Source organism: Coptis chinensis, unplaced genomic scaffold (assembly GCF_015680905.1).
Source record: "Coptis chinensis isolate HL-2020 unplaced genomic scaffold, ASM1568090v1 utg1766_pilon_pilon, whole genome shotgun sequence".
NCBI lineage: Eukaryota > Viridiplantae > Streptophyta > Magnoliopsida > Ranunculales > Ranunculaceae > Coptis > Coptis chinensis.
This window is the reverse complement of record NW_028238114.1, coordinates 56,293-82,915: the sequence shown is the minus strand read 5'-3', so window position 1 is coordinate 82,915 and position 26,623 is coordinate 56,293. Positions and strand designations below refer to the sequence as shown.

At 37.7% G+C, this 26,623-nt stretch overlaps 1 protein-coding gene and 1 long non-coding RNA gene across 2 annotated transcripts; both read right to left on the bottom strand.

Annotated features, from left to right (window-relative positions):
* Positions 1-12,724: 12,724 nt before the first annotated feature.
* LOC147473802 (uncharacterized) lies at positions 12,725-14,648 on the bottom strand. The gene is made up of 2 exons (XM_086587030.1): positions 13,160-14,648; positions 12,725-12,893 (listed from the first exon to the last, which is right to left on the bottom strand). Exon 1 carries the CDS (start codon positions 14,598-14,600, stop codon positions 13,353-13,355), a length of 1,248 nt encoding a protein of 415 aa, XP_086443156.1. The 5' UTR covers positions 14,601-14,648; the 3' UTR covers positions 12,725-12,893; positions 13,160-13,352.
* Positions 14,649-24,891: 10,243 nt separating this feature from the next.
* LOC147473801 (uncharacterized) lies at positions 24,892-25,597 on the bottom strand. Its single transcript, XR_015210280.1, has 2 exons — positions 25,537-25,597; positions 24,892-25,068 (listed from the first exon to the last, which is right to left on the bottom strand). It is a non-coding gene; the product is annotated as an uncharacterized LOC147473801 (long non-coding RNA).
* Between the last annotated feature and the right edge of the window lie 1,026 nt (positions 25,598-26,623).

Sequence of the window (26,623 nt, the reverse complement as noted above, 5' to 3'; positions counted from 1 at the left end):
GGAGCTGTTAAAGATGCGACTTGGACCTATTTAAAGTCTATTTGGAAGCCCAAGGCCAAAGGATTCGTTGTTTGGACCAAAGCCCGCAAAAGAGGATAGAAGGATAGAACAAAAGAAAGAAAATCGGCTTATGCGTCTGGGACGCATGTATCGAGCATCCAGACGCATTGATTGCGTCTGGGACGCATAGATCGAGCATCCAGATGCATTGATTAAGTCTGGGATGCATGAATAATGCGTCCAGACGCATGAATCGACACTGTAGCCAATTCCTTATCAGTTTTGAAGACGAAGTCGGACTCTGGAAGAAGTCTATTTGTATTAGGAAACAAATGACGGTTTGGAATGCTTCTAGAGCTCATTGTAACCCCTATAAATAGAGGACCTAAGTGCCTCATGTAATGGGCCAATTCACTTATATTCTTGTCTCCAGAACTTGAGGCAGAGAGAGATTAATAATAAAAGATCGGTTTTAACTAGCTGAGTCTTAATAAATTAGTCTTTCTAGTCTTATGTTCTTCAACTCTTCTTCTTCTCGTTCTTAGTGTTCTTCCTTCTATATGGAAGACTAAATCTTCTCCTTCACGGAGGAGATGAAGCCGATGCTTAAGGTTTAATGATTCTTCTGGTTTTATGGTGTTCTTCAATCAGGTTAGTTCTTTATGTTTTTTAGTTATTAGTTCCATTGCCCACACCGTGGATGGAAGTATAGATTAAGGTTTTTATTTATTACAATTGAATATCATGCTAGTTTAGGGTTTTATTTATTGCAATTGAATATTTGCTAGTAACATGCTTTTATTTATTGCAATTGAATATAATGCTAGAATAGAGTTTTATTTATTGTAATTGAATATTATACTATTATTCTCTACTTTTCTTCTAAATTGTGTCTTGTTTTTAGAGTAAGGGAAGTATTCCTTGTGTTTTGCCTTAGATGGTGATTCATTGAATAGCTGCCCAAGCACACATAAAAGGAAAGAAGATACTAGTAACATGAACATAGGAACAACCTTAAGTAGAGTTAATTGTTTAACGATGTTTCACCCAAAAAGGCATCGGCACTCACTCGATTGCCCGATTGTAGTCTACTTGGAGAACAACATGAAGCAAAAAGTCATTGAATCAAAAGCATTGGTGGATTTGAATCTCTTGAATCTATCTCTCTCTCATATTCTCTCCCTATTTCCAATTCTTAGCTTTAGTATAAGTTTAGTTAGTTTAGTTTAGTTTAGCATTAGAATCTACAATATCTATAATCATAGTTTTTTATCCCTCAAACCCCTTTTCCAGTCCTGTCCTTCATATAAACATACACTTAAAAGTGGAACGATACCCTACTCATCCTTTACTTATTGAGGGATAATTAGGTTTTGATACGCTTCTTTTTGTTCAACGACCATCATCTATCTACATCATCCATATACCACATCTACACACACAAAAAGAGGCAGTGTCAACAACCGACTCACAAGAATACTAGACGAGATTGATACAATGGCCGAACACAATGATAGAGGTGTTTTGGACACCAATAATCCTGAAGCTATCCCACCCATGCAAGCACAACAGAGGAAGAAGCTGAGCGATTTATATTCACCAATCATTGGAGACCCACCCAGTAGTATTGTTTTTCCAGAGACAGAAGCTAATCAGTTTGAACTTAGAGCATCAGTAATCTCTATGCTTCCAAAGTTCAATGGTTCGCACAATGTTCACCTTATATGTTCACATGAACAAATTTCTATCGATCCTCGAACTTTCAAGAACCAGAATATCAGGGATGAGAGTATCAAGTTAATTCTTTTTCCACTCTCACTCGAAGGTAAAGCATCCGAATGGTTAACTGCACAGCCGATCAATTCAATCAACAACTGGGAGAAGTTGAAAACAAAGTTTATGAACAAGTTCTACCCACCCCAGAAGACAGATGCAATGCAGCAAGCCATCAGCAATTTCAAAGGGAAGGTGACTGAAGAATATCATCAAAGTTGGGAGAAATTCAATAATCTGCTAGTCTCATGTCCACATCATGGTCATGATAAGAGCACACTGGCTCAATTTTTCTTTCGAGGACTTTCTACTATGAACAAGCAAATGATACAGTCAATGCATCAAGGTAAGTTTACATCATTGGATGGAGAGGAAGCCTACAACTTTCTCGAGAATTTAGCTGAAGACACTCAACAATGGAATACTAGCGGTGAGGGCGTAGCTAGAGTGGAGGGTCTTAGAAGAAATTTGGCAACCAAATTCAAGAAGACCCAAATCAAGCAATGCTATCAATTATGGCAAGCCTATCAACAGGGACTTGAAAATCTGAACAAGAAGTTTGATCGGGTTCTCCATGAATCCTCCAAAACCAAACAATTTCCAAGCTAAACCTCACCATCCAAGCCTTGTTATACCATTTGTGATCTATGTTACGATGAAGGCCATACCAATCGAAGAGTGTTAAGATTATCGGATACTAATGCGAGGCATGTAGTATCAACTCTTTAGGAAGAAATAACTAGTTCAATCAGGGACAGAATTATTGGAAGCCACAAAATACAAATCAGAGGAATTTTCCTCCAGGATTTCAGAATCAGTCAAATCAGTTCCAGAATAACCAGTATCAGTTTCAAAACCGCCAACAACCATACAAATCAGCGGTCATACCGAACCCGGCAATACCAAGCCAACACAAACGAGAGTTAGTACGGATCTTATGAGTGGATATATTGCCCCTACGCCTCAGTCGAGCAAATCAGTTATCCCACATCTAGAAGAAGCTATCACCACCATTGTCAATGAGCTGAAACAGACAAATCAAAGAACCCAGAAGTTGGAGAATAACTTTAGTGTCATTCAAGGCCAGATAGGGCAAATCGCTGTCACCTTGAGAGAGATCAAAAAGAGCATTACCAAGCCAGCCGGAGCCAAATCCGAAAGGAAGAGGTGTCCTGCAGGTGGATAACCTGGAGATTACTCAGTCGAATGCCCAAGTTAATTCTGTCACCACTTTCGGTCGAGGCAAAAAGTTGATAAATGAGATTGTCTATGAACCAGGAAAAGATTCTCCGGAGCCTAAGGTAACTTATGTCCCCACCATCCCACCCAGTTCTAACATTCCAGATATATCTAGTGTTGTGCAACCTGCTGAAGAAACTGTTGCAAAAGAAGTTGAAGGAACTACTGTGGAATTAAGTAAGAAGAAGCCATCACGAGTGACTCCACCTGTCACTCCACTATTTGTTACCAAGCCAACCGAAGCCGAAAGAAGAGAACTGATATTGAAGAATCCAAAGACCGTTTCCTTGAAACTAGTGAATACCGAAAAAAGATGACCCGATCTGAGGAGATTTGCGATGTATTTCAGAATTTAAAGATTAATATCCCATTTAAATTTGCCATCAAGCAAGTTCCCTCATATGCCAAGTTCCCCGAAGATCTAGTAAAGAAGAAGACCAACATTCCGAAGAAGCTTTTATCGCTCAAAGATGTTCATCGTACCTCTCGAAATCTATCGGTTGTGGAAACCGAAAGATCCCGGAAGTCCAACCGCTACATCGCGAATTGGAGATTCTTTGGAGGAACAAGCTTTATTAGATTTGGGTGCGGTGTGAATCTTCTACCATATTTAGTCTACGAAGTTGGGCTTGAAGGATCTAAAACCGTGATGTTACTTTACGGTTGGCGGATAGATCAATGAAGATACCTAGAGGACTCATTGAAGGCGTCATAGTCAAGATCGAAGACTTCTATTATCCGGTTGATTTCATAGTACTAGACACATAACCTACATCATCGGTAGGCGATACCAATCATTCTAGGCGGACCATTCTTGGCCGCAAATGCACTCATCAACCGTCGAAATGGTAATATGACGTTATCCTTTGGTAATATGAGAGTCGAAACCAATATTTTCCATACGTTACAGCAACCACAGGAGGTGTGTGTTGTGAACGAGGTTTGTATGATTGAAGCGTTAGCCGCGGGATTATCGGACTTCATTCATATCCTGGCGGCGAAGTGTTGAAAGCTCTGACAGACTCAGACTGTGAGGAACTTAGTGTTGAGGCAATGCCTAATGGACCATATAAAGAGTTTAAGAAGGAGCCGCCTAAGCTAGAATTGAAGCCTTTGCCATCTACACTCAAGTATGTTTTCTTGGGAGATTTGGGAGCCTACCCAGTAGTCATTGCATCAGATTTGACTGAGGAGCAGGAATCCAGGTTAGTAGTACTTTTAAAGGAACACAAGTCAGCTATAGGTTGGACAATTGATGATATCAAGGGGATCAGCCCTATGATAGTTCAACATAGGATTCATTTGGAAGAGGATTCCAATACTTCTAAGTAACCACAGAGGAGGCTTAATCCGAAGATGAAGGAAGTAGTTCGAGAAGGGGCGTCAAACTCCTTGATGCCCGGCATTATCTACCCTATTTCCGATAGTCAATGGGTTAGTCCAGCCAAGATGTGCGAAGAAGTCCCGAACCATAGTAATGTCGAGAATGAGAACAATGAGTTGATTCCAACCGAGATTAATTTGGATGGAGAGTTTGCATCGATTACAGGAAGTTGAATAGTGCATCGAGGAAATATCATTTTCCATTGCCTTTCATCGATCAGATATTTGAAAGATTAGCTGGACAAGCTTCCTACCGCTTTCTTGATGGTTACTCAGGATACTTTCAGATCCATATTCACCCTGAGGACCAAGAGAAGACATTCACATGTCCTTTTGAGGGATTGTCTGCATCATCTCTCCTTAGTCCTTAAACGTTGTTGCGATACCAACTTAGTTCTGAACTGGGAAAAGTGTCACTTCATGGTAAAGGAAGGGATATTGCTGGAAGGAATTCTAGTAGATCGAGCGAAAATGTCTACAGGAAGTAAGCATGTTGTCGAAAGATCAGTTTTGAGATGGAAACCTAAGTATTCCCCACCTGTTAGTTTATGGGATTTACTCCCTGTTGACCTTCAAAGGAAGATTATTTGTATGGCTCGTGTAGGGTTCGGTAAAAGTCCATTTGTACATAAAAGGAGAGTGCATAAGCTAGGTTCTTTGTAAGAATTGCCATTCAAACTTCGTCCCGGTTCTGACCATTAAGAGAAAATTGTTGGTACAAGGTATACTTTTGTCAATCACATCTTTGAGAGATCGGAAGAATTCCTACAAAGTGGAACCGAGTGGGTGGGAGTACTAGTCTTGAGGATCTGACTATAAAGGACTCAAAAGTCTTGAGGATCGACTTTAAAAGACTCACATTATGTCTTGAGGATCGACTTACGTCTTGGGGATCTGACGTAAAAAGACCTAAAAATTTGTTTCTTGAACTAATTCGATATTCGCATCAATGGTAATATCCTACCTTTTTCTCATCCATTTCATTTACTTCTTTATACATTGAGGTCAATGCATGCATAAGTAGGGGAGGGTGTACTTGAGAAATGAATTTGAAAATTAGTTTTCAAAACAAAAATATTTTTGTTTCTATATCGATGGCATGAGAAAAATGAATTTTAATGATGAGTCCGGGATATAGATTCTATCTTGCTTAGTGTTGAGTTTGATAGATAGTCGATATTATTGATTTCATTACCGCTTAGACTATTTATTATGCTTTCTGACATAGTTCTTATTGATAGAATTCTTTATTAAGGCATCACCATAATACTTGGTCAGTTTTGTGTACTTTTGCTAGAAGAGATTTAAACCCCTAGTAAACTAGAAGTAGATTTTTTAGACTTAGCCTTGTGAGACTTGAGCTTTATACCCATTCTTTGGAGAGTTCTTACGAAAAATCCGAGTCTTAGTGACTCAACATCTTTCGATTCTTTATGTCGTTGTAATATAGTCTCATTATTAAATTAATTTGGTTAATCCGCGAAGTGATATCAAGCGAGGGAGATAGCCATTAGGTCTTGTAGTCTATTTGAAACAGTATCATCTTGATAAGTCAAGTAGTAAACCCATTCAGCCTTTATCCCACCTAGTAGGACCATCATGTTAAACCCTTTTGCGCCTTTACAATAAGCCATTTTCTTTCATAAAACCCCTACCCTTTACCCAACCCCCGCAAAAGAGAGTATAGCCAAAATCTTTATCAGCCATACCCATATGTTTACGAGAATCTGAGGGGACAAAAGAGGAAGAAAGAGCACAAAAGGAAGATTACAAGGAAATACTAGAGATACAATAAAGACCATCATTCTGTTCTAAGTGAAAGAAGCTAGTGGAAAACAAGCATATCCAGTACTAATCAAGGATATACCACTGAGTAAAAAAAATAAATAAATAAAAAATAAAGTTGAACAGAATGGATGGAAAAGCTAAGACAAAGGAAGAATTTTCTCTGCTGCAATATATAATTTAAAGAAATCTTCCAAAGAAAGAAGCAAAACCCTTAGTGTTTTTCAGAAACAACCTTAGAATCTTTTTTACCTTTTCTTCATAAACCAATACCCAAGCCAAGTTACAACCCATGACTTATCACTACAGTATGGTACGAAGTCTAGAATAGATGAGAGGATGCTAAAGTGAAGGACCCGACACTTCATATGTGACTGACATTCTTTCCATGAGACTACTTTTATTTAGAAGTCTGTTTTTCAAGGTAGTATGTGGGATGTTCGTATGCATTATTCTTTTCCCCACATACATGAGGTAAAATAGTAGACCATCTTCTGAGAGATTCTTTTCTGAGAGTATGACTGGTGAGGATTGAAAGTCGAGATTATCTACCTATGGTAAACTAGGGATTCCGTTTCTTGGATAGGAGAGTATAGGAGATTGACTAAGTACACACATAAGCCTTGATTAAGAATTTTGTCAATTTTTACTATCTCCCATCATAATCTATGAGTCTTTGCAGCAATGTAGTTAGCAATGGAAACCGTTTGTTGGAGTAAGCACTAAATGGGTAAGGAATTTCTCTCTCTGAAAAATACTATCATTCTTGAACATGCTATTGATTGATTTTGTGGGTATATCACCTGAAAACCCTCACGAGACTATAACTCGTCCTTTTTGGGGAACATAAAGGTTTAAAGCCTTGTTGCATATGGTAAATGCAATCGCGATGCCTGCGAAAATGAGTTAGGATTTTATTTTTGTTATTAGGATGTAATTTTGATCACTTATCTATTTTTTTATCTTATTTGCTAAGAGACTAGCAAAAGGCTAGTTGGGAGTTGTGATAAGTGCTAAAAAAGTGCTATTTAAGCCTCGATTATGCCTCTTGTTTAGCCATCTTAGTAGACTAATAGTGTTTATAAGTTGTGTTTTAAGATTCTACAGGTGAAAAAGAGAGTTTTGTAGAATATTAGAGAAAATGGGGTAAAACGAAGCAATTCGGAGCATTAAGGATCACATGGGAGGCCCGTGGACAATCATGGAGAAGGCCAAGGAATTGGAGCTGTTAAAGATGCGACTTGGACCTATTTTAAAAGTCTATTTGGAAGCCCAAGGCCAAAGGATTAGTTGTTTTTGGACCAAAGCCCGCAAAGAGGATAGAAAGATAGAAGCGAGAGAGAAAAATCGGCTTATCGTGCAGGGGGCCATGTCGTCAGCGTCGCCCAGACGTTGAGTCGTCTGGGGCCGATAAATCGAGGCCCAGCGCGTGATTAAGTCTGGGGCGCATGAATAATACGTCGAGGCATGAATCATTAATTGTAGCCAATTCCTTATCGGTTTGAAAGGCGAAGTCGGACTCTGGAAGAAGTCTATTTGTATTAGGAAACAAATGACGGTTTGGAATGCTTCTAGAGCTCATTGTAACCCCTATAAATAGAGGACCTAAGTGCCTCATGTAATTGGCCAATTTACTTATATTCTTGTCTCCAAAACTTGAGGCAGAGAGAGATTAATAATAAAAGATCGGTTTTAACTAGCTGAGTTTTAATAAATTAGTCTTTCTAGTCTTATGTTCTTCGACTCTTCTTCTTCTCGTTCTTCGTGTTCTTCCTTCTTTATGGAAGGCTAATCTTCTCATTCAAGGGAGAAGATGAAGCCAGTGCTTAAGGTTTAATGATTCTTCTGGTTAATGGTGTTCTTCAATCAGGTTAGTTCTTTATGTTTGTAGTTATTAGTTCCATTGCCCACACCAGGGGATGGAAGTATAGAATAGGGTTTATGTTTTGCAATATTAATATCATGCTAGTGTTCTTTACTTTTCTTCTAGTAGTATAGTTCTTTAGAGTTAGGAAAATATTCTTTGTGTTGCCTTAGAAGGGGTAGCTCAGGGAGTGGCTGCCTAGGGGAAGTATTCTTTGTGTTTGCCTTAAGTGGTGATTCATTGAATGGCCGCTCTATTAGGAAGTACTCCTTGATGTTGTTCTTGGTAATACATTGAATGGCTGCCCGAGCTTACATAAAAGGAAAGAAGATATTAATAGCATAAACATAGGAACAACCTTAAGTAGAGTTAATTGTTAACGATGTTTAGATCGAGGGGCATCGGCACTTTCGCTTTCGATTACCTAATTGTAGTCTACTTGTAAGAACAACCATGAAGCGAAGGTCATAGATCAAAAAGTATTGGTGGATTCTAATCTCTTGAATTCCCTCTCTTATAAATTCTCAACAGTTTAGTTAGTTTAGCTTAGTTTAGCATTAGAATCTACAATCTCTACAATATTAGTTTTTAATCCCTCAAACCCCTTTCCAAATCACGTCCTTCACATAACATACACTTAAAAGTGGAGCGATACCTACTCATCCTTTACTTATTGAGAGATAATTAGGTTTTGATACGCTTCTATTTGTTCAACGATCATCATCTATCTACATCACCCATCATCTCATCTACACACACAAAAAGAGGTAGTGTCAATTATCCATTTCCATTTTCTTGTACACTATCCACCTAAGCCCCACAATACCTAATAAAGACCTCTAGCTCAATTAGGAGTAGGGTGGTGTGATAATAAGTAGTAGACGTGATTGATCGACATCGGCTCCTCTGACTGTCATTGAGATGTAAGGAAACGTGTGCCCACTGCACACTGGAGTTAACAAAACCTGAGTGGAAAATTTTTGAGTGAATTTGTGTTTCAACACATACCTGTGAGAACCCATTTAGGTATGCTCTCCAAAGGATCCAGAAACAACCCTGCTAGTACATTTCAATGAAAAGTTCACTGCACGAATAATCATATGTAGATGTTTTAATTATTGAATACATATTAACTTGAGTTTCAAAAATCATCAATCCTGGATTCCTGCTAAGGAGATGTATGGATATCGAGAGATTAATTTAGGAAACGAGTTTACATCATTTGAGTCGTTGTAGTATAAATGAAGTTTGTGAGTATCTTTTTTTCGGAAAACTCTCACGAGGCTATAACTCGTCCACTAGGGAATTCCTAGTGGTTTAAGACCTTGTTGCATATGGTCAATGCAACCGCACTCTGCGAAACGAGAATTAGCTTAGGACTACACATTTTTGGCCACTTATCTATTTTAGTGTCTCTTTCTTTGCTTGAGGACATGCAAAGTCTTTTTTTTGGGGGTAGTGTGATAAGCACCCAAAAGTGTATTATGAAACCCCATTGAGACATATAAATTTGGTTAATTATGTGTTTAATAATCATGAAATAAATATGTTTTCATACTTTTGCAAGTATTTGCAGTAAAAATGGAAATATTGGTTAAACCTGCGATAAAGCACGAGGAACGGCATATATATGAATTCTTCCAAATCCGCACAGAAGCATCAAACTTCCAAAGCTCCTACCTCTCGAACCAGGACTCCGAATGCGACAAGAGAGCTGCTCAGACAATCAGGGCGATGAACTCTACGCATAGGTGGGAAGTTGTAAAACTACCCAAAATACCGGACCGCCACTGGACTGCACATAGACCCACTATGCGGGGCCACAAGATTGGATGAGTCATCAATCATGGAGCATGTCAAGACAAAAATAACAAATTATTGGTGCAAAGTTGACACCTTGCATGTAATAAATTAGATTAGGTGTTAATAGTGAAAAAAAATGCAAGGTGTCACTTTATTTTAATGTGGTGGATAAAAATAAATTAATGTGGTTTGATGATTCACGTGGGAGGAAATGAGATTTCTCTCAAATGGAGAAGAAATTAGACAAGGGTGGGGGACACTCCATTTACTCCCTTGACTTACTTTCCTTACATGGCATTATTTTAGTTCCTTAGTGAAAAAAAAATCATAAGTTAGTTTTTAGTTTTTATAAGAAAAGCTTGTAATAGTTTTAATGGAGGAAACACTTGTTTTCTTCTAGAAAATAAAAAGAAGTGAGTTGATTGTTTATCTTCTTCCTTTTTCTCTCTATCTTTGTTTCTCTAGTTGAAATTCTTTGTCTCAAGGATCATGAGCTAACTTTCCTTTTGGGGAGTTAATCCAACTCATGTGAGGGAAAAACAATTGTTGTTGGTTTGGTAGGTTGTTAGGAAGAACAACTAACTCTACATCCTATCCCAAAATGATAGTTGGTGTAGTGTCTAGTTAGGAATCAAGCAATGAGCTTAGAGATAAGTCATTGCTTGGTTTCACTTGCTAGCATGTATGAGCTCTTAAGTGAGCCATACATGCTAGGGATCAAGTCTTTTATTCCATTAGGGACTTGTCTATGAGTCTAGGAAGAATCAATAAACCTTTTCAAATCAACAACTAAATGTTAGTTTCACATGAGGAGGATTAGCTCCCCACCTTTTCTTAGTAATTTGTATTTTTTGTATTAAGTGCATGATTTCAAACTTTAATGTTTTTCTTAATGTTTGTGTATGAAAGAAAACCTAGCATTAGTATTATAACCTTACTCATTAGTTCCCTTTATTGTAACAACCAATTTGTAGTTGTCCTAGACTTTAGGTTGGTTCGAATCCTTACTTTAGCTCTACGAAAACGAAAATCGTGAGTAAGGAAATTTGAGTTGCTTTTGTACCAATTTAGAGAGTTCAAACTCTAAAGACGTACGGAAAAGCTAATATCACACACCAAAAGTAATTAGGAACAAACCAAAGTTATGATATGCATGTTTGTTTTTCTCGGCAAAGCCAAATCTGAAGAAGAACGATCCCGAAATCATCGGCAGCATTTCTAGGACCAACCAACAGGAACACCAAAAATATTGCATCCTATCATCCTAAGCGAAACAAAGATTAGTTACATCACAAACATTAGCATATAGCATGCATTAAATCAAAATCTTGAGTAATTTCACTACATATTTACCTTGTACTTTTAATTCATTTAATTAGTGAGGAAGAGTGTTTTAGAGTGTGTAATTTTTCGAAGATCAACATCAAAGCAATAAAGGCGGTTTCAATGTTTATTATATCTCTTATCTTTAATTATTCTTTCATGTTAATTAATAACATGGAGGGCCAAACTTCCACCCCATGGTGAAAAGTGAAAGCTCTCTATGAAGTTCTTGTTATTTTGTTTTTGTCATTTTTGTTAGAATCTCCACTATATGTGTTTCATGGTGGAAAGTGAAAGCTCTTTATGAAATTCTTGTTATTTTTGTTAAAATCTCCACTATATGTATTTTTCATGAAATCTAATGATATATCTTTTTAATTGATTTTTACACTAAGATTAAATGTGCATGGTTTCTATCACCGTGAAAAATACTTTTCCATTGTTCGTTTATTTTTTTTGTTAAAAATCTTTTAGACTCAACTTTATTAGTTATTAAGGGATTTTTAGGATTTTTTGTACTTCTTATTGTGGACATTGAATGCCTAAAAATTCCTCATTTGGAGTAAAAAAAAATAGAGGATTGAATTTAATATTGAGATGTTTTATTATGTTCTTAAAGTTTATATTTTCCACTAATTCTATAACTAGCATTTAAGATTTAGTAAAGTTTAAGAGAAATTTAACAAGATGTATAAAAACAATTTTAGTGTATAAAAGCAATTTAACAATAAATTTAACTACATCAAAGCAATTTGACTGTAGAAGACGAGGAATCCTACAAGGTTTGGAGATAAGGAATCCCTATCAGCATATGTGCCGAGATAGTAGCAGTGATTTTGAAATTATCAGAACAACGCCCATGGCATCATTCTTCAAAACTGTTACAATATTGTCAGTCGCCTGCCTATGTTTTTGTTAAATTTTAACTCATGGAAAGGAAAGGAAATAAAATGGGTGGTCTCTGGGAAAGGAATAATCATGTTTGTTTGCAAAAGCTATGGAAAGGAATAATTGTATTGTTGGGTCACGCAAACATTGTTGGCTTTCCCACATGCGCCTCAAGAAAATTTCTTCAAATTGTCTGCTTGGATCTTTATATGTTCGGACAAGCACTTCACTCGCCATGATGGACTTAACTGACCATTAAGGAATCTTGGCGACGGCAAAGAATCTGTTTGTACTTCTAACTTCTTGATCGACATTGTTATCACTAACTCCATACCCTCTGCAACAGTCATCATCTCTGGGAACTAGACACAGCGTGTGGATGAACGTGAACCTGCATTGTAGGCCTGTAGAAATTGCCCAGCTGGATTGTTTAGTACACAACCATACTCCGCCATGTGGTCTTTGAGAGCTCCATTAGTGTTAAGAGCAACCCTAGGTTCCAGTGGAGGGATCCAGTGTACTCTGTAACCAATCTGCCCAGCTGCAGATAGATCTGTTACATACATAGTCGTTGAATTAAAGAGTACTAGATTCAAGCTTCTTCTGACATCTTTAAGGTTCAATTGAGTGAGCTGTGCAATCCCTATATAGGAGTTGTTGAATAACCTGGAATTTCTCTCAGACCAGATGGAATAGATAGTAGAAGGAAGTGAAGCTTGAAGGAGAAAAACTTCTGCAGATAAAATATATGCAGAAACAGAGTATACCCCTTTTACTTTTTCGTCATTCAAACACCAACTTCAGTAGTAGGGATGTCTCTTTCCATATGACGGTCCTAATCCAAAAAAAAAAAAAAATAGAGGACCGTCTTGATAAGTTTCGAATATACATAAGACCATTCCGTTCCCCATAATAAGTAAATAAAATAAAATACAATAAAGCAAAATCAAAATGTCAAGTTGCATGAGTAATGAGCAAAGCACACACAAAACGGTATCCTACATGAACCAATTGCAGTCTGCACTCTGCAGTGAGATAACAGACCATATTTTTATGAAACAACTCACTAACTGCGTACATCAAATAATGTATTCCACAAACCTTCAAATATTACTCGTCATCATAGCAATTAGAGGAAGCAATTACCAAAAGTAACTAGCAACACATGGGTACCAAATTAACATGTCGAGCAACAATTCTAAATACACAAAGATATCCCAGTATTGGAAAACTCGTAAAACTCTGTTCAGCTTTTTGCTCACTAATAAGTGAAGCTATGAAATTCTTTCGTTCTTCAAAGATGGGTTTGGAGTTTGGACGTCCAACTTTGACGTGCACAGTGCATCACGCATTTGGTCTGATATATCTGACTTTGCTTGCACCACGCAGTACGATTGTAGGTTCTTACAGAGAGGAGACTGACTTGACTTGCACCAAGTCTTTGTCCTTCATACGTCTGGCTTGACTTGGACTGGACGTCATCAACTTTTTTTAAAGAGAGGAGGTTTTCTACGTGACGAAAAAATTTATACTCACATATTACGGAATCATTTATACCCAATGGAAGTAGATATTTAACTTTTTTTTCAGACCCATACCGGTATGTATCCCTGCTGTCACGTTTTTCTGGAGAGTACAATGAAAGATGTACCCCAGTGAACCAATACAAAAGATGATGCTCACCACCCAAAACACCAATTGAAGAATTAGGCTTGTATGGGAGAACAACATGTCCTTCATCCCAGATATCTCCCTGCACCCCGCCAGGAATAATGTAATCGTGATGCTTCAATTTATACCTATACAAGAGAGCAAAGGCTCCGTTGGCGCTGTGAAAGGCTACACACAGACAGCCCTGCCACTCGGTTAAAAAGCAACGGTACCTTCTGAAATCATTTTCACGATTGGGGCCTCGAATCAAAGAGAGTTTCTCATAGTGGATGTCAAAAGACATAACTATATGGGGCCAACGAAAGTACCAATGAAGAGCTCCATTTGAATATAAAGCTCCATCCGAATTCACAATGAGCCCGAGGCGTCTGGACCCACGAAGAGATGAATGATTTAAGCATTTTGATAAATTACTTGCAACTGTAATGCCCTTCCAAGAACTATTATTAGACCCCAATGTGCAAACCATGCACCTACGAAAACTTCCTTTTCCATCCACAATTTGGACAACTTTATATTCATTCTTCAAAGGATCAAAACCAAATCCATAACTTACAACACAATGCGGAGGGGGGCGTGGGGGCAACAGATGGTATAAAACCTCGTGTGTGCTAGGATTGCAAATCTCGAAACCAGATCTTGAACGAAAGCAAAATAAGCCGTTACAATCACCAACTCTAGACGTCCCCGGCCACTTCTTAGGTTGAACAGAAAAATACTCGGGATTTTCTTCTTTGTTGACAAATATGTAATCGCAGCTCTGTTTTTTTGAGTCCTTGTACTTGACCTGGAAAAAACCAGCAATTGAAGAGCTAGACTTTTCCGTTGTGCAGGTCAAGTGTGATGTAGTGAACTCTGGCTCAACAATCATGGCGCACCATAGTTTGCTAACGCATTTGAATCTAAGGAGAGATTTAACAGGGAGTCGATTGAGTATACCAAAAAATAATATATCATGAGGAATATAAGCATACGGCGTAGTTGACTTCAATATTTTACCCTTCACCATCGTTGTCTGTTTTCTTTATCCAATTCCTTGTTATATAAGCAAGTGTATGGCGAAGCAGATAGGACCAACTTTTAGTTGAGCAACTGAAACACAGTATAGACAAAGACCACAGAAGTAAACCAGTTGTGGAAAAATAAATAGGAAATTGTTAAGGCATTACCGTTGAAGCAGATACAAACACAATACAACAGAAAATAAATGCATAATCTATTGCAAGCCAAACCAATAGAATACATACAAGTACATATACTCTGAGGTTAAAACTACATATTGGTTAGGAAACATAACAAGGCGCTGAAGCAACGCAAGACAACCCCTTACTTCACTAGGAGGAGGCACCAAAGTGAGCTGTATAATTTTCCTGCACTGCTGCACGAGTTTGGACTGCATGATAAATGGAAGAGACTCGTGGAACTGGATTGCGGAAATTTTGCATGTTAACGCTCATAATAGTCATGTATTCAATACGACAGTGCTCTTAACTAACTGTTGAAGGATATTATGGGACTGGTTAGCTGCAAAGTTCAACGTTACAGTTGGGTTCATGAACTCTAAAGAGGAAATTCAGAAAGCTTCTAACTGCAGTCCCATTGTAAAACATATGTGGGACGCTTCAGCTGTAGTAACTATGGTTGGGTTATGGTTACACAGGAACAAGGTATACTTTGAGAATGACGGGGTGTCCTTTAACTACTGCGTAAGATATATTAAAACTCAAATTTGTTGTGCTTCACACCTTTCAAAGGCCACTACGAGGAACAATGCAAATTCTCTGGTACTTAGTTTTTGGGGTGGGGTGTTTGCATGAAGTACACAAGTGCACCAAAGTTAAAGTACTAAAGGTGGTTACTTCCTCCCTCTCCAAATATAAAAGTAAATATCGATGGTGCATCGAAAGAGAATCCAGGTCTGACTGGATGGGGATCTACCTTTAGGGATGCTAGAAGGAGAGTTATTGCTAACTTGTGCCAAAGGAATTGGTATAGCAACGAACTATATGGTAGGATGTTTGGCCATCCTAGAGAGTGTAGAAATTGCCTTAAGCAAGGGATGGAACTCTTTATGGATGGAATCTGACTCGAGAGCAGCAGTGGAACTAGCAGCACAAGCAAAATTCCATGGGAACTAGTGGGTAGATGGGAAGTTTGCCAGAAAAATTTGCATTATTTCTTGTTGATCCACTGCTGGAGAGAAGTGAACTTTGCCGCTCAAACCAGGGTTCTAGATTGGCTAAAGACATTTTGAATATGCATGAAGGGAACCCCATGCCTACATAAATGGGAGGACCCGAATGCTTTCTATTTAAGATTTTCTTAGAATATGGGCACTTGGGTGCCTTCATGGAACCTGAATTTCTCATCACCATGTACAGTATTTTTTTTTTAAATTTTAATTTACACAAGTAACTTACCAAGCAAAAAAAAAAAAAACTGTTGAAGTCCCATTATCAACGATATATGGAATGCAGCAGTTATACATCTTTGGGTACAAGTCTGGAAAACGCGCAACAAGGTTATCCTTGAGAAGGTGTATAGGGTGCAGAATATCCAAAGAAGCATTTTGTTGGATATTGTTGTTCCTGGGATGCTCTCCAAGGGGACCATGCACAATTCAGTAATTGATCTGAGCATCTTGACAACTTTTAGGGTGAACTGCAGACCTCGAGGTGCACCCACCATAAAAAAAAGTTGTATGGAGGACTCCTCCAGTGAATTGGTGGAAGATAAATTCAGATGGCTTGTCCATTCGGAACCCTGGTAGGAGTGGCGCAGGTGCAATTTTCAGAAACAGTGAAGCTTGAGTGATTGGTGTACTGGTTTATTGGGTTGGAAATGCAACCAATTTTGATGCCTAATGTTGGATAATGATCTTATCCTTAAAAAAAGGCAATAGAGATGAACTGGGTGAACGTTTGGCTTGAATGCGACTCTGTGACAGCAGTGATTGCTTTCAAGGGAAATAAAGTTCCACGGGAAATGAAATCCCGGTGGTGCAGGATCAATGATGCAATCCGAAAATGGTGGAGGGAAGCGACTTTAGAGCTGACTCAGCTGCAAAGAAATTAAAGCTCAAACACAAAGGAGTGTCTTTTTGGAGTGACTCTAGACCTGACTTTTTTACTAGATTTGAAACTCCTTTCCAAACTTTAAATAGGTTTGATAAAAGGGTCCAAATAGTTGTAATGCTCACCTCAAACTCTGTAGCATTCTTTCTAGCTCTTCTAATGAAAGTCCCTTGCGTGTAAAAAAAAGGAGGAAAAGAAAAGAAGCAATCATTCCAATAAAATGCAGGAAGTCAGGAACAGACGAGCTAAACTTCGATGGTTCCAAAACACTAGTAAGTTATGGATATGGCATATGAGGGTAATATATATAAGAGACCATAGAGGCAATGTTTTGAAAACCGAACCGGTGATCGAACCGATTTTTTGTTAAAATGGTTCAACCAGGTTCAACCATGGTTCGACTCGGTCGGACCGATTGATGTTTATTTAGCAAATTTTTTAATAATTACAATAATAAAATGAATAAATACATGTTTTAATTCAATATTAATTGGTATTATATATCAAAATAAATTTATTATACAAGAAATACATAGTAGTATGTTGGTTTGGAGTTTGGATTATCTTGTTTAGGTGTTAGGTTCAACTCTCCACATTATCAATTTTTCAAAAAAAAAAAAAAAAAAATTATATAAGGGTGATCCGGTTTAGAGCTGAACCGGTTCAACCGGTTCGCCGGTTCAACCACGGTTTAAGCTTAGACCGAGGGTCCAACCATAAACTCAAGTTTTAACTGAACCGAACCGAAAATTTACCGGTTCCGGTCGGACCCCGGTTCAACCACCGGTCCGGTCCGGTTTTCTAAACACTGCATAGAGGTCAAGTGCTACTTGCATTTACTGGAAAGAACAAAAAAAACTAAGAGCAACATATGCGGGGCTCGAAGGTTTGTTTGAAGCTGGGTCGTACTAGCTAATGGCTGAGGGCTTAAGGTCAGTTCAAATTCAATTATAAGCACACAAATATTTAACTACACCTTGCTACTGCCTAAATATAATAGATCGAATTTATAAAAAGGAAGATGCAACAAATCAAAGCAGCCCTTGAATAGAAAACGGGAATATACAACTTACCAAAATTTACATATAAAAAAATAAAAATAAGATAATAAAAAAGGCCAAGTGAACAGTTTGTTGCTGTTTAAAAAGTAAAACTGTAAAAGCTTTTTTTTTTTTTTTTTCGATGATTTTTTTTTTCGATGAAATAAAAAAAAAAAAAAAACTCGAGTAAAACTGTAAAAGCTGGTTAAATGGTACGAACTAAAAACTCGATATCACGGTAGTAGTAACTAGTAACAAAGTTGTTTACGTTCTAGTAATAAAATTCGTAAACTAAAATTTACAATGACAGTAGCCAAATCAAAGCTGCCACAAACCATTCACTGGCCAACAACGATATCACTGTAATCGAAAATTCCCAATTGTTAGTGCTAGTGGTGGAAGATTGTTTAGTTTTATACTTCCAAAACAAAAACCATAACAAGTTAAGAACGTGTTTTCGGCTACAAATTTAGAACGTACAGTGACCGATTAGTCTCGAATTTAAGTATTGGCCTGGTCCATTTGTTTTTATATTTTAAGTGGCCCAGCCCATTTGTGTTGTGTGACTAGCAAGCTAAACAAATCCGGCCTTTGCCGTAGGAAGCAAACAAATCCAACGGCAGACCTCAAGCTTAGCAGTTAGCTCTACTCAAATATTGTACTCAAAATTAAAGTCTTCCTAGCTTGCTCTCTCCTACATTTCTTACTTTCTCTGCACGGCTTTGTTTGTTTAAATGGACCATTCATTTTGTTTCAGTTACTATCTTCAACTTAATGCAAATACATGAAATATTCCTCTTCTATGATTAGTTTCTTAATTTGTAGTCTTTAAGTGTTGCCAAGTTTTTTTGTCAATACTACTGTTTGATCCCTTTTGCTTTATCAGATTCTACTTATTTGCCGAGGGTCGGGGGACATAGTTTGAAAACGATGTCTGTAAATGAACACAATTGCTTGGATGAGAAAGAAGCTGCAAAACGAAATCAAGGAGCGCGCACTGATGAGCCCATGAATTTTGGTGGCAAAGGAATGTGTAGAGAAAAAAGACGTTTTCTCTCTCTTTGGTGTTAAGTATGCATACCCCATGTATATCTGGACAAAGGCTGCACACGCCATTTTTTGCGACTTCCAAGATTTTAAGCCGCTGCGACTTTTACTTTTGCTCGCTGGCGCCAGCCCACCATTTTTTTCAAAGACAAATGCGATGTTGCCGGAAGTTTTTTTACGTAAAACTTAACCTAACCAAAAAGAAAGAAAGAGAGAGATTATAAGAGAGAAATTCTTAGTGAGTTGAGTGTTCATTCTTTATAAGTGAATTGAGAGCTCTTGTAATCTGTTACTCTGGACATCTAGTAAAGCTTGGAACTCGCCAGAGTGAACGTAGGCAAATTGCCGAATCACGATATATCTTTGTCTTGTAGTTGGTTCTATTTTGCATTATTATCTTTACTTTGTATGCTTGTTATTTGATATTGAAAAGTGTTGGGATATTACTTTGAGGGTGTTGAAGTCTTGTCTAATGAGAATAATCAATTTTTGTGTAGGATTGATCTATTTGTTGTGGATAGCATTGTTTCCGCATTGTCATATTCACAACAATTAGTATCGGAGCCAGATTTACAACCTAGGATTTTGAGTTTTGGTAAAGAACCATAGTGCTCGAAATTTGTGCAGATAAGGTGTTCGATAAAATTCCGAAGTGAAATTGTTTTTTTTTTGGGTTATTGTGTGTGACTTGAAAAATGGCTCCCAAGATATCAAATGCTAAGTTTGAAATAGAGAAATTTAATGGAAAGAATAACTTTGGGATTTGGAGAGTCCAAATAAGGGACATCTTCATCCAACAAGGTTTGCACAAGGCTTTAAAGGGGATTAATTCAAAGGCTGCGACTATGAGTAATAATGATTAGGAAGAGTTCGATCTACAGGCTTGTTCATCAATCTGGTTGTGTCTTGCTAATGAGGTCATGTTAGGGGTGTATATCTGGCGAACCGGTCAATTGAGGGTCAAATAGTGATGGGGCTGGCAGGGTCTAGGGATACAAATCTAGTGGTCCCCGACAGTATGGGGAGGCGGGTTGAAGTGTCATGTCTTAGGACCATCACCCTACTGTTGGTTAGACGGCTTTACGGGCGGGTTTTGGGCGGTCATTCGGTCGGTGGAAATTATCATTTGAACCCAATTTCACCCAAAAAAAACTTTCTAATTCTGCAAGTAATATATTTCCAATTCACAACATAGAGAAAAAAAATAGAATCAATTAATAAAAAAATAAACAAATATAAAAAAAACTTGAACTTGAACCCAAAACCATATCTGCAAATTTGAAACTTCTTTATCGTGATTTACCATTTGTAAATTGATTATTTTCCATAGCATGATAAAATGAAGATGGGAGTGAGGATCCATGGTACAAAATAATAAAATATAAACTAAAATAATTTGAAATTAATACAAGGATGAATGATTCATTTTCTCCAAAATTTGAAAGTTGAATTTGAACTTTTGATATTTGCCAAATGTTCAAACTTGAATATTTGAAATTGATGTTGAACTCATAAGTTTGTGTTCATATCTCCCAAATTCCTACAAAAGTTAAAACAAAATATAAACAAAATATGTTAGAGTTTTGAAATTGTGCGGGTCAACGGCTTTTGACACGGTGCGGGTCAGGCGGCTTGATGGGTCGGATTTGAGCATAGAACTTACACCCATAGCCCGACCGCGTAAAAATGGTGGCGGGGTGGGGCGGGTCTATTTTCGGTCGGTGCGGGTTTGGGTGGCGGGTGAAGACCGGGTACCTTATCGGATGATGGGTCAACGGTTTTTTTTTACACTCCTAGGTCATGTATAGTGTGATGGGAGAAAATAGCGTTGCCGATATTTGGCTCAAGCTAGAATCTATCTATGTATATAACCAAGAGCATGACGAACAAGATGTACCTTAAGAAGCGTCTTTATCGGTACATGATGGTGGATGGTTCAATGATGTGAGAGCACATTAGTGAGTTTCGTCGACGCCTAACCGATTATTTGAATGTTGGTATGAAGATGGATGATGAGGATTAAGCGGCATATTTAATATTCTGTTTGCCAGAAAGCTATGAGCATCTAATGACTACATTTATGAACAAAGAAGATGTTGATCTTGACGAAGTTCATAGTGCACTTCTTTCTTATGAGTTGATGAAGAAGACACGTGTAGAGAATAACAATGATGCAAAGTAGGGCAAGTGGCAAGAGGAAGCTAAAGTCGCATGAAAAGGCTTCTACAAGCAATGAGAAGTCTATGTCCAAGTCAAAGAAGCCTTTGACACATGTGAAGTGCTACAATTGCGATGAAAATGGACATTACGCAAGTAATTCCTCACCTGAATAAAGATAACAAGTATGATGCTAAGAAGAAAGGTAAGGCTAAAGTTGAGGCAAGTTTTGTTTCAGGCTCTGAAAGGGATGATGTGAGTCTCTGTGTGTCTACACAAGACTATATGGCTGAAAGTTAGATTCTTGATTCCGGATGTTCCTACCATACGTGTCCGAATAGAAAGTGGTTTACTTCTTATGAGAGTATTGATGGTAGTTCCGTTTTGATGGGTAATGATGTTGTTTGTAAGACGGTAGGAATTGGAACTATACGGGTCAAGATACATGATAGTGTAGTGAGGACTTTAACCGATGTGAGACATGTTCATGAGCTAAAGAAGAACCTTATTTCTCTTGGTACCTTGGATTCCAAAGGCCACAAGTTTGTGGGAGAAGGTGGAGTCCTAAAGATTGTTAGTGGCTCTTTAGTTGTTATGAAGGGTCAAAGACATGGAACCTTGTATACTTTGAAGGGTAGTACGGTGATAGGCGATGTAGCAGTGGGTGCATGTCGTGATGATTTTGAGTGCACTAAGATGTGGCATATGCGACTAGGGCATATGAGTGAAAAGAGTTTGTTTGAGTTGTGCAAACGAGGGTTCTTGAAGGACATGAAGAAGCTAAGTATGGGGTTCAGTGAGCATTGTGTCTATAGAAAGCAGTGCAGAGTCAAGTTCAGTTCAAGTAAGCACACGGCAACAGGCATCCTTGATTATGTGCATACAGATGTTTGGGGACCCTCCAGAGTGGCTTTTAAAGGAGGTAACCGCTATTATGTCTCATTCATTAATGATCATACTCACTATGTGTGGGTGTATATGATGAAAACGAAAGATGAAGTGTTTGAGACATTTAAGAAGTGGAAGGCAAGGGTTAAGAATCGCACAGATAGAAAGGTGAAGACTCTACGGTCTGACAATGGCACTGAGTATACCTATGGGCCTTTCCAAGAGTTTTGTACGCAGCAGAGAATTGCCAGACACTGGACAGTCAGGTGCACGCCTCAACAAAATGGAATGGCAAAGAGAATAAATAGAACCTTGCTTGAAAGAGCAAGATGTTTGTTGTCTAATGCTAGTCTAGGCAAAAAGTATTAGGCAGATGCAGTGTCCATGACATGTTACCTGTATAATAGGTCACCAGTTCCAGCTATATATTGCAAGACACCTTATGAGGTGTGGTCAGGTAATCCAGCTGATTATAGTATTTTGCGAGTGTTTGGATCTACTGCTTACTACCATGTGAGGGAGAGCAAGATAGATCCTAGAGCTAAGAAGGTCATATTCTTAGGCTTCGCAAATGGGGTAAATGGATATAGATTGTGGTGTTTAGAAGACCATAAGTTCCTGGTCAGCAGAGATGTTACCTTTGATGAGACTTCGTGGTTATCTTCAATGAAGTTCGAAAAGAATTAAAGCGAATGGTGAGTCTATAGAAGTTCAAGCTACTGAGCTTGAGTTGTCTGATGCAGCAGATGACGTATTGGTTGGTTCATGATGAGGTACCAGATCATGGAACCACGCAACAACAGGAAGAAGAGCATGAGCATCCGCAACTTGTAGTGGCTGACCCTAGGCCAAAGAGACAAGTTAAAGAAGTGCACAAATATGGGCAGGAGAAACCGGTGAAACACTATGGTCAGGTGGATTTAGTAGCATATGCACTGAATATCGAAGATGATGAGCCAGATAGCTTTAAGGAAGCTGTTAGAGATGTTCATTACAGAGATTGGTTGGTTGCTATGCAAGAAGAGATGAAATCTCTTGATAAACTTTATACATGGGACCTAGTTTTATTGCCAAAGGGCAAAAGGACTATCGACAGTAAATGGGTGCGTTCAGAAAGAAAAAGGTCCTTCCTAGGGTTGTCAATGGATCGGTTTGGGTCGGGTTTTGGAAAATCCGAACCTGAACCGATAAGAAAATTGGGAACCCAAAAGCAAACCGAACCGATAATATTATGTTTAATCTGAAATCAAACTGAACCGATAAGATATATTGCAAACCAAACCCGAATCGACCCGAACCGAAAACTATAAAATCAATTAAATTTTAAATTAAATTAATTAATTTTAACCACACAATTGATAAACATATACAAAATTAATCATAAATATTACTAAAATGCTATCTTATCGGTTCGGATTCATATCGGTTCGGTGGAGGGCAAACCCAAACCAAACCAATATCTTATCGGTTCGGTTCGGTATCGGGTCAGTAGAGGGCAAACTAAATTATTAAAACCCAAACCGTTTTTTATTGGTTTGGTTCGGATCGGTTATCGGGTTATCAAAACCCATTGACAGCCTTAGTCCTTCCTGAGTCTGACAGTACTAGGTACAAGACAAGAGTGGTAGCAAAGGGTTTCTTACAGAAGGAAGGAGTCGACTATAATGAGGTATTTTCCCTAGTGGTCAAATATACTTTCATTCGTGTGTTATTGAGTTTAGTTGCTCACTTCGACTTGGAGTTAGAGCAACTTGATGTGAAAACTGCTTTCTTGAATGGGGACTTGGAGGAAGAGATCTATATGAGACAACCTGAGGGTTTTGTTGTTGCTAAGAAAGAAGATCATGTGTGTAAGTTGAATCGGTCACTATATGGTTTAAAGCAATCTCCAAGGCAATGGTACAAGCGCTTTGACACATTCATGATGCAACATGAGTACACCCAAAGTAAGTATGACTGTTGTGTTTATTTTCATAGGCTTTGTGGTAATGACTTCATCTATCTCCTGCTTTTTGAGGATGACATGTTTATTGCTTCCAAAAGCATGGTGGAGATAGACAAGTTGAAAGCTCAACTTAGCTCTGAGTGTGAGATGAAAGACTTAGGAGTCAAGAAGATATTAGGCATGGAGATTGATAGAGATAGGAAGAAGCAACGGATAGTTGTATCTCAGAAGAAATACCTTCATAAAGTAATTTCTCGTTTTGGTATGGAGAATGCAAAGTCGGTTTCGACACCTTTAGCTGGGCATTTTAGGCTTTTAGCTAAGTTCTCTCCTAGTTCAGTAGAGGAACAAAAACATATGACTCATGTTCCTTATGCAAGTGTAGTGGGCAGTTTGATGTATGCTATGGTGTACACATGCCTAGACATTTCACAGGCAGTTAGTGTTCACTATACCAAAACAGGATATTCTTAACGGTGCAAAACCGTTACTAAATTTTTTTGTAACGGTTTATTTCCGTAACTGTTTGGGCGTTATTAATATGTTAAGTTATTTACTTACGGTTTTTAACCGTTACAAATTCTTTTTAGTAACGGTTATTTAACATTACTAAAATTAATTACTAACGGTTTTCTAGACTCAATCACATTAAATATTTTCAACAATAGTAACGGTTTTCTTCAATTTCTAACAGTTTGTACACGTAGCTTAATGAAGACATTAGTAACGGTTATAAGAAATTAGTAACGTTTTTTTGTGTAGTATGTGTTGCTAATTGAATAATTTACTAACGGTTTTTGCACCCATTTCTAACGTTTTTCCTACTTTATAAGTGTTACTTAATTAAGAGCTTAGTAACGCTTTTTTGCCATTACAAAACAATTTCATATTGAAAAAAAATTAATTTCTCCTGCCACACATTTACCACCTTCATCAATCACGTGCATAAAATACCCCAATTTTTTTTTGAAAATTCCACAAAAGTTACCAATACACAGAAAACCTCACAAATACATCCAATCAAGTACGTACTCCTTTATATTACTACAAATCGCAACCAAAAAGTCATACATATAAAGAACATGCGGAAATTTGATTCACAAGGAAATAAACATTTTAGATTTATCAGGGAACTCATCATCTTCTTCTTCGACTATCTAGGCCTCGACACTCCATAAATCTCGAGTCCTGAGAATAACATAAATTAAAATACGTAAGACAGGCAAAATGAAAGAAACATTCATACCTGAATTTAGTAAATGCTAATTTCAAGTCTAATTCCAAATATTACCCAAGTACCTCAAAAAACTTTCCAGTCAAATGATTTTTTGCAAGACAAAACATATATGAGTGCATAATGCTATAAACATACTATTTAGTGTTGTAACAGTACCAAATATTCACTAAAGTGAAAAGTCTATTACAACTAAGAACATAAAAAAAAGCATCCCAGCCAGCAATAAATGATCCTGGGTGTCAACTAATAAAAAGCTCAACTGCTCAAAAACCTACTGTGTAATATTTTAAGTTGTGTAAAAACATATGATGAACATTTGCAACTTTAGGAAGAACATTGACCCTAAGCTCAAGAAACTACTAAAACATATCAAGACGAAAACGGGTATAAAGAAGAAAAAGAGAAAATAGTGAGCGCACCTGCTAATAGGACACCTTGTACACTACAATCACCAGGTGTGCAAAAAGGTCACCTTCTTCCCCGCATTACCTCCGATGATAAGAATCGTTACATTAGGAAAAAATCGAAATATTTCAAGGTAATCGTTGTTGTCGCGAAAGTAGTACCTTATCATAAGTTCATAGTATAATAAGTTCGGACCATTAACAGGGGATCACCCGGAAAACATTTGAATACACAAACTTCCCCACAATTTTGCTTGTGAGCCACAATATTTTGTCATGCCCAAACAATATTCCTACATGACCATAATCGTATAAGACGGTGCCTCATGTCACAACTCATAATGAATAAGAGAAGACAATATGCACCTTTAATAGTAAGACAAGCCTCCAAAGATAGCTCATGATAACATGGGAATGAGTCCGCATTAATCGATGTCACCGGAGGAGCTCGCTTTGGCATGATTGTAAAGCTCATGTTTAACATTGGAATGAGTCCATACACACGATGGCGATCCCACAAAACCACCATAAACACTCAAATTGAAATCTTAATATGGCTAAAACTGCCATTCAAGCTACCCGATGACAAAGCCGTGACCAAGAACACATTTACAAAGAGTGATGACCTCTTGTACATCTCCACATTAGTTCGGACCATCAAATCCATGTAGATAATCACAACTTCATGTTCTACAATAAACAACAGTTGGTGATAATGACTTAAATTCAAATTTAATTCTCCTCAAGTAGCAAAAGACAATAGCACGCAAAGAAAATGTATTAGCTTTAAGAACTTCACAATGAGAATTTTACCATCAAAATCTTGTAAGAAGCCAAGCAAATCAAAACACAACACCGGATGGTCAAGTTGCTCCATTATCTTGCATAACCTACATGAACAACATGCATATTAAACAATAATTACTAAATGAAGCTAAAAGAAGAGCTATCTAGATTGGAAATGATTGTAACATGGTCTTTCAATATTGTAGTATAGAAATCAATGAAATTACTCATCACTCAAACAGTGAAATAGCAAATGCTGGTTACAGATTCTACTAAAAGAAAGTTGATAAATCTGAAAATGAAAAGCAAACAAAGA

What these genes read in the sequence shown, in the direction of transcription:
- LOC147473802 (XM_086587030.1), bottom strand. Translation starts at nt 14,600, where the DNA reads ATGATTGTTGAGCCAGAGTTCACTACATCACACTTGACCTGCACAACG.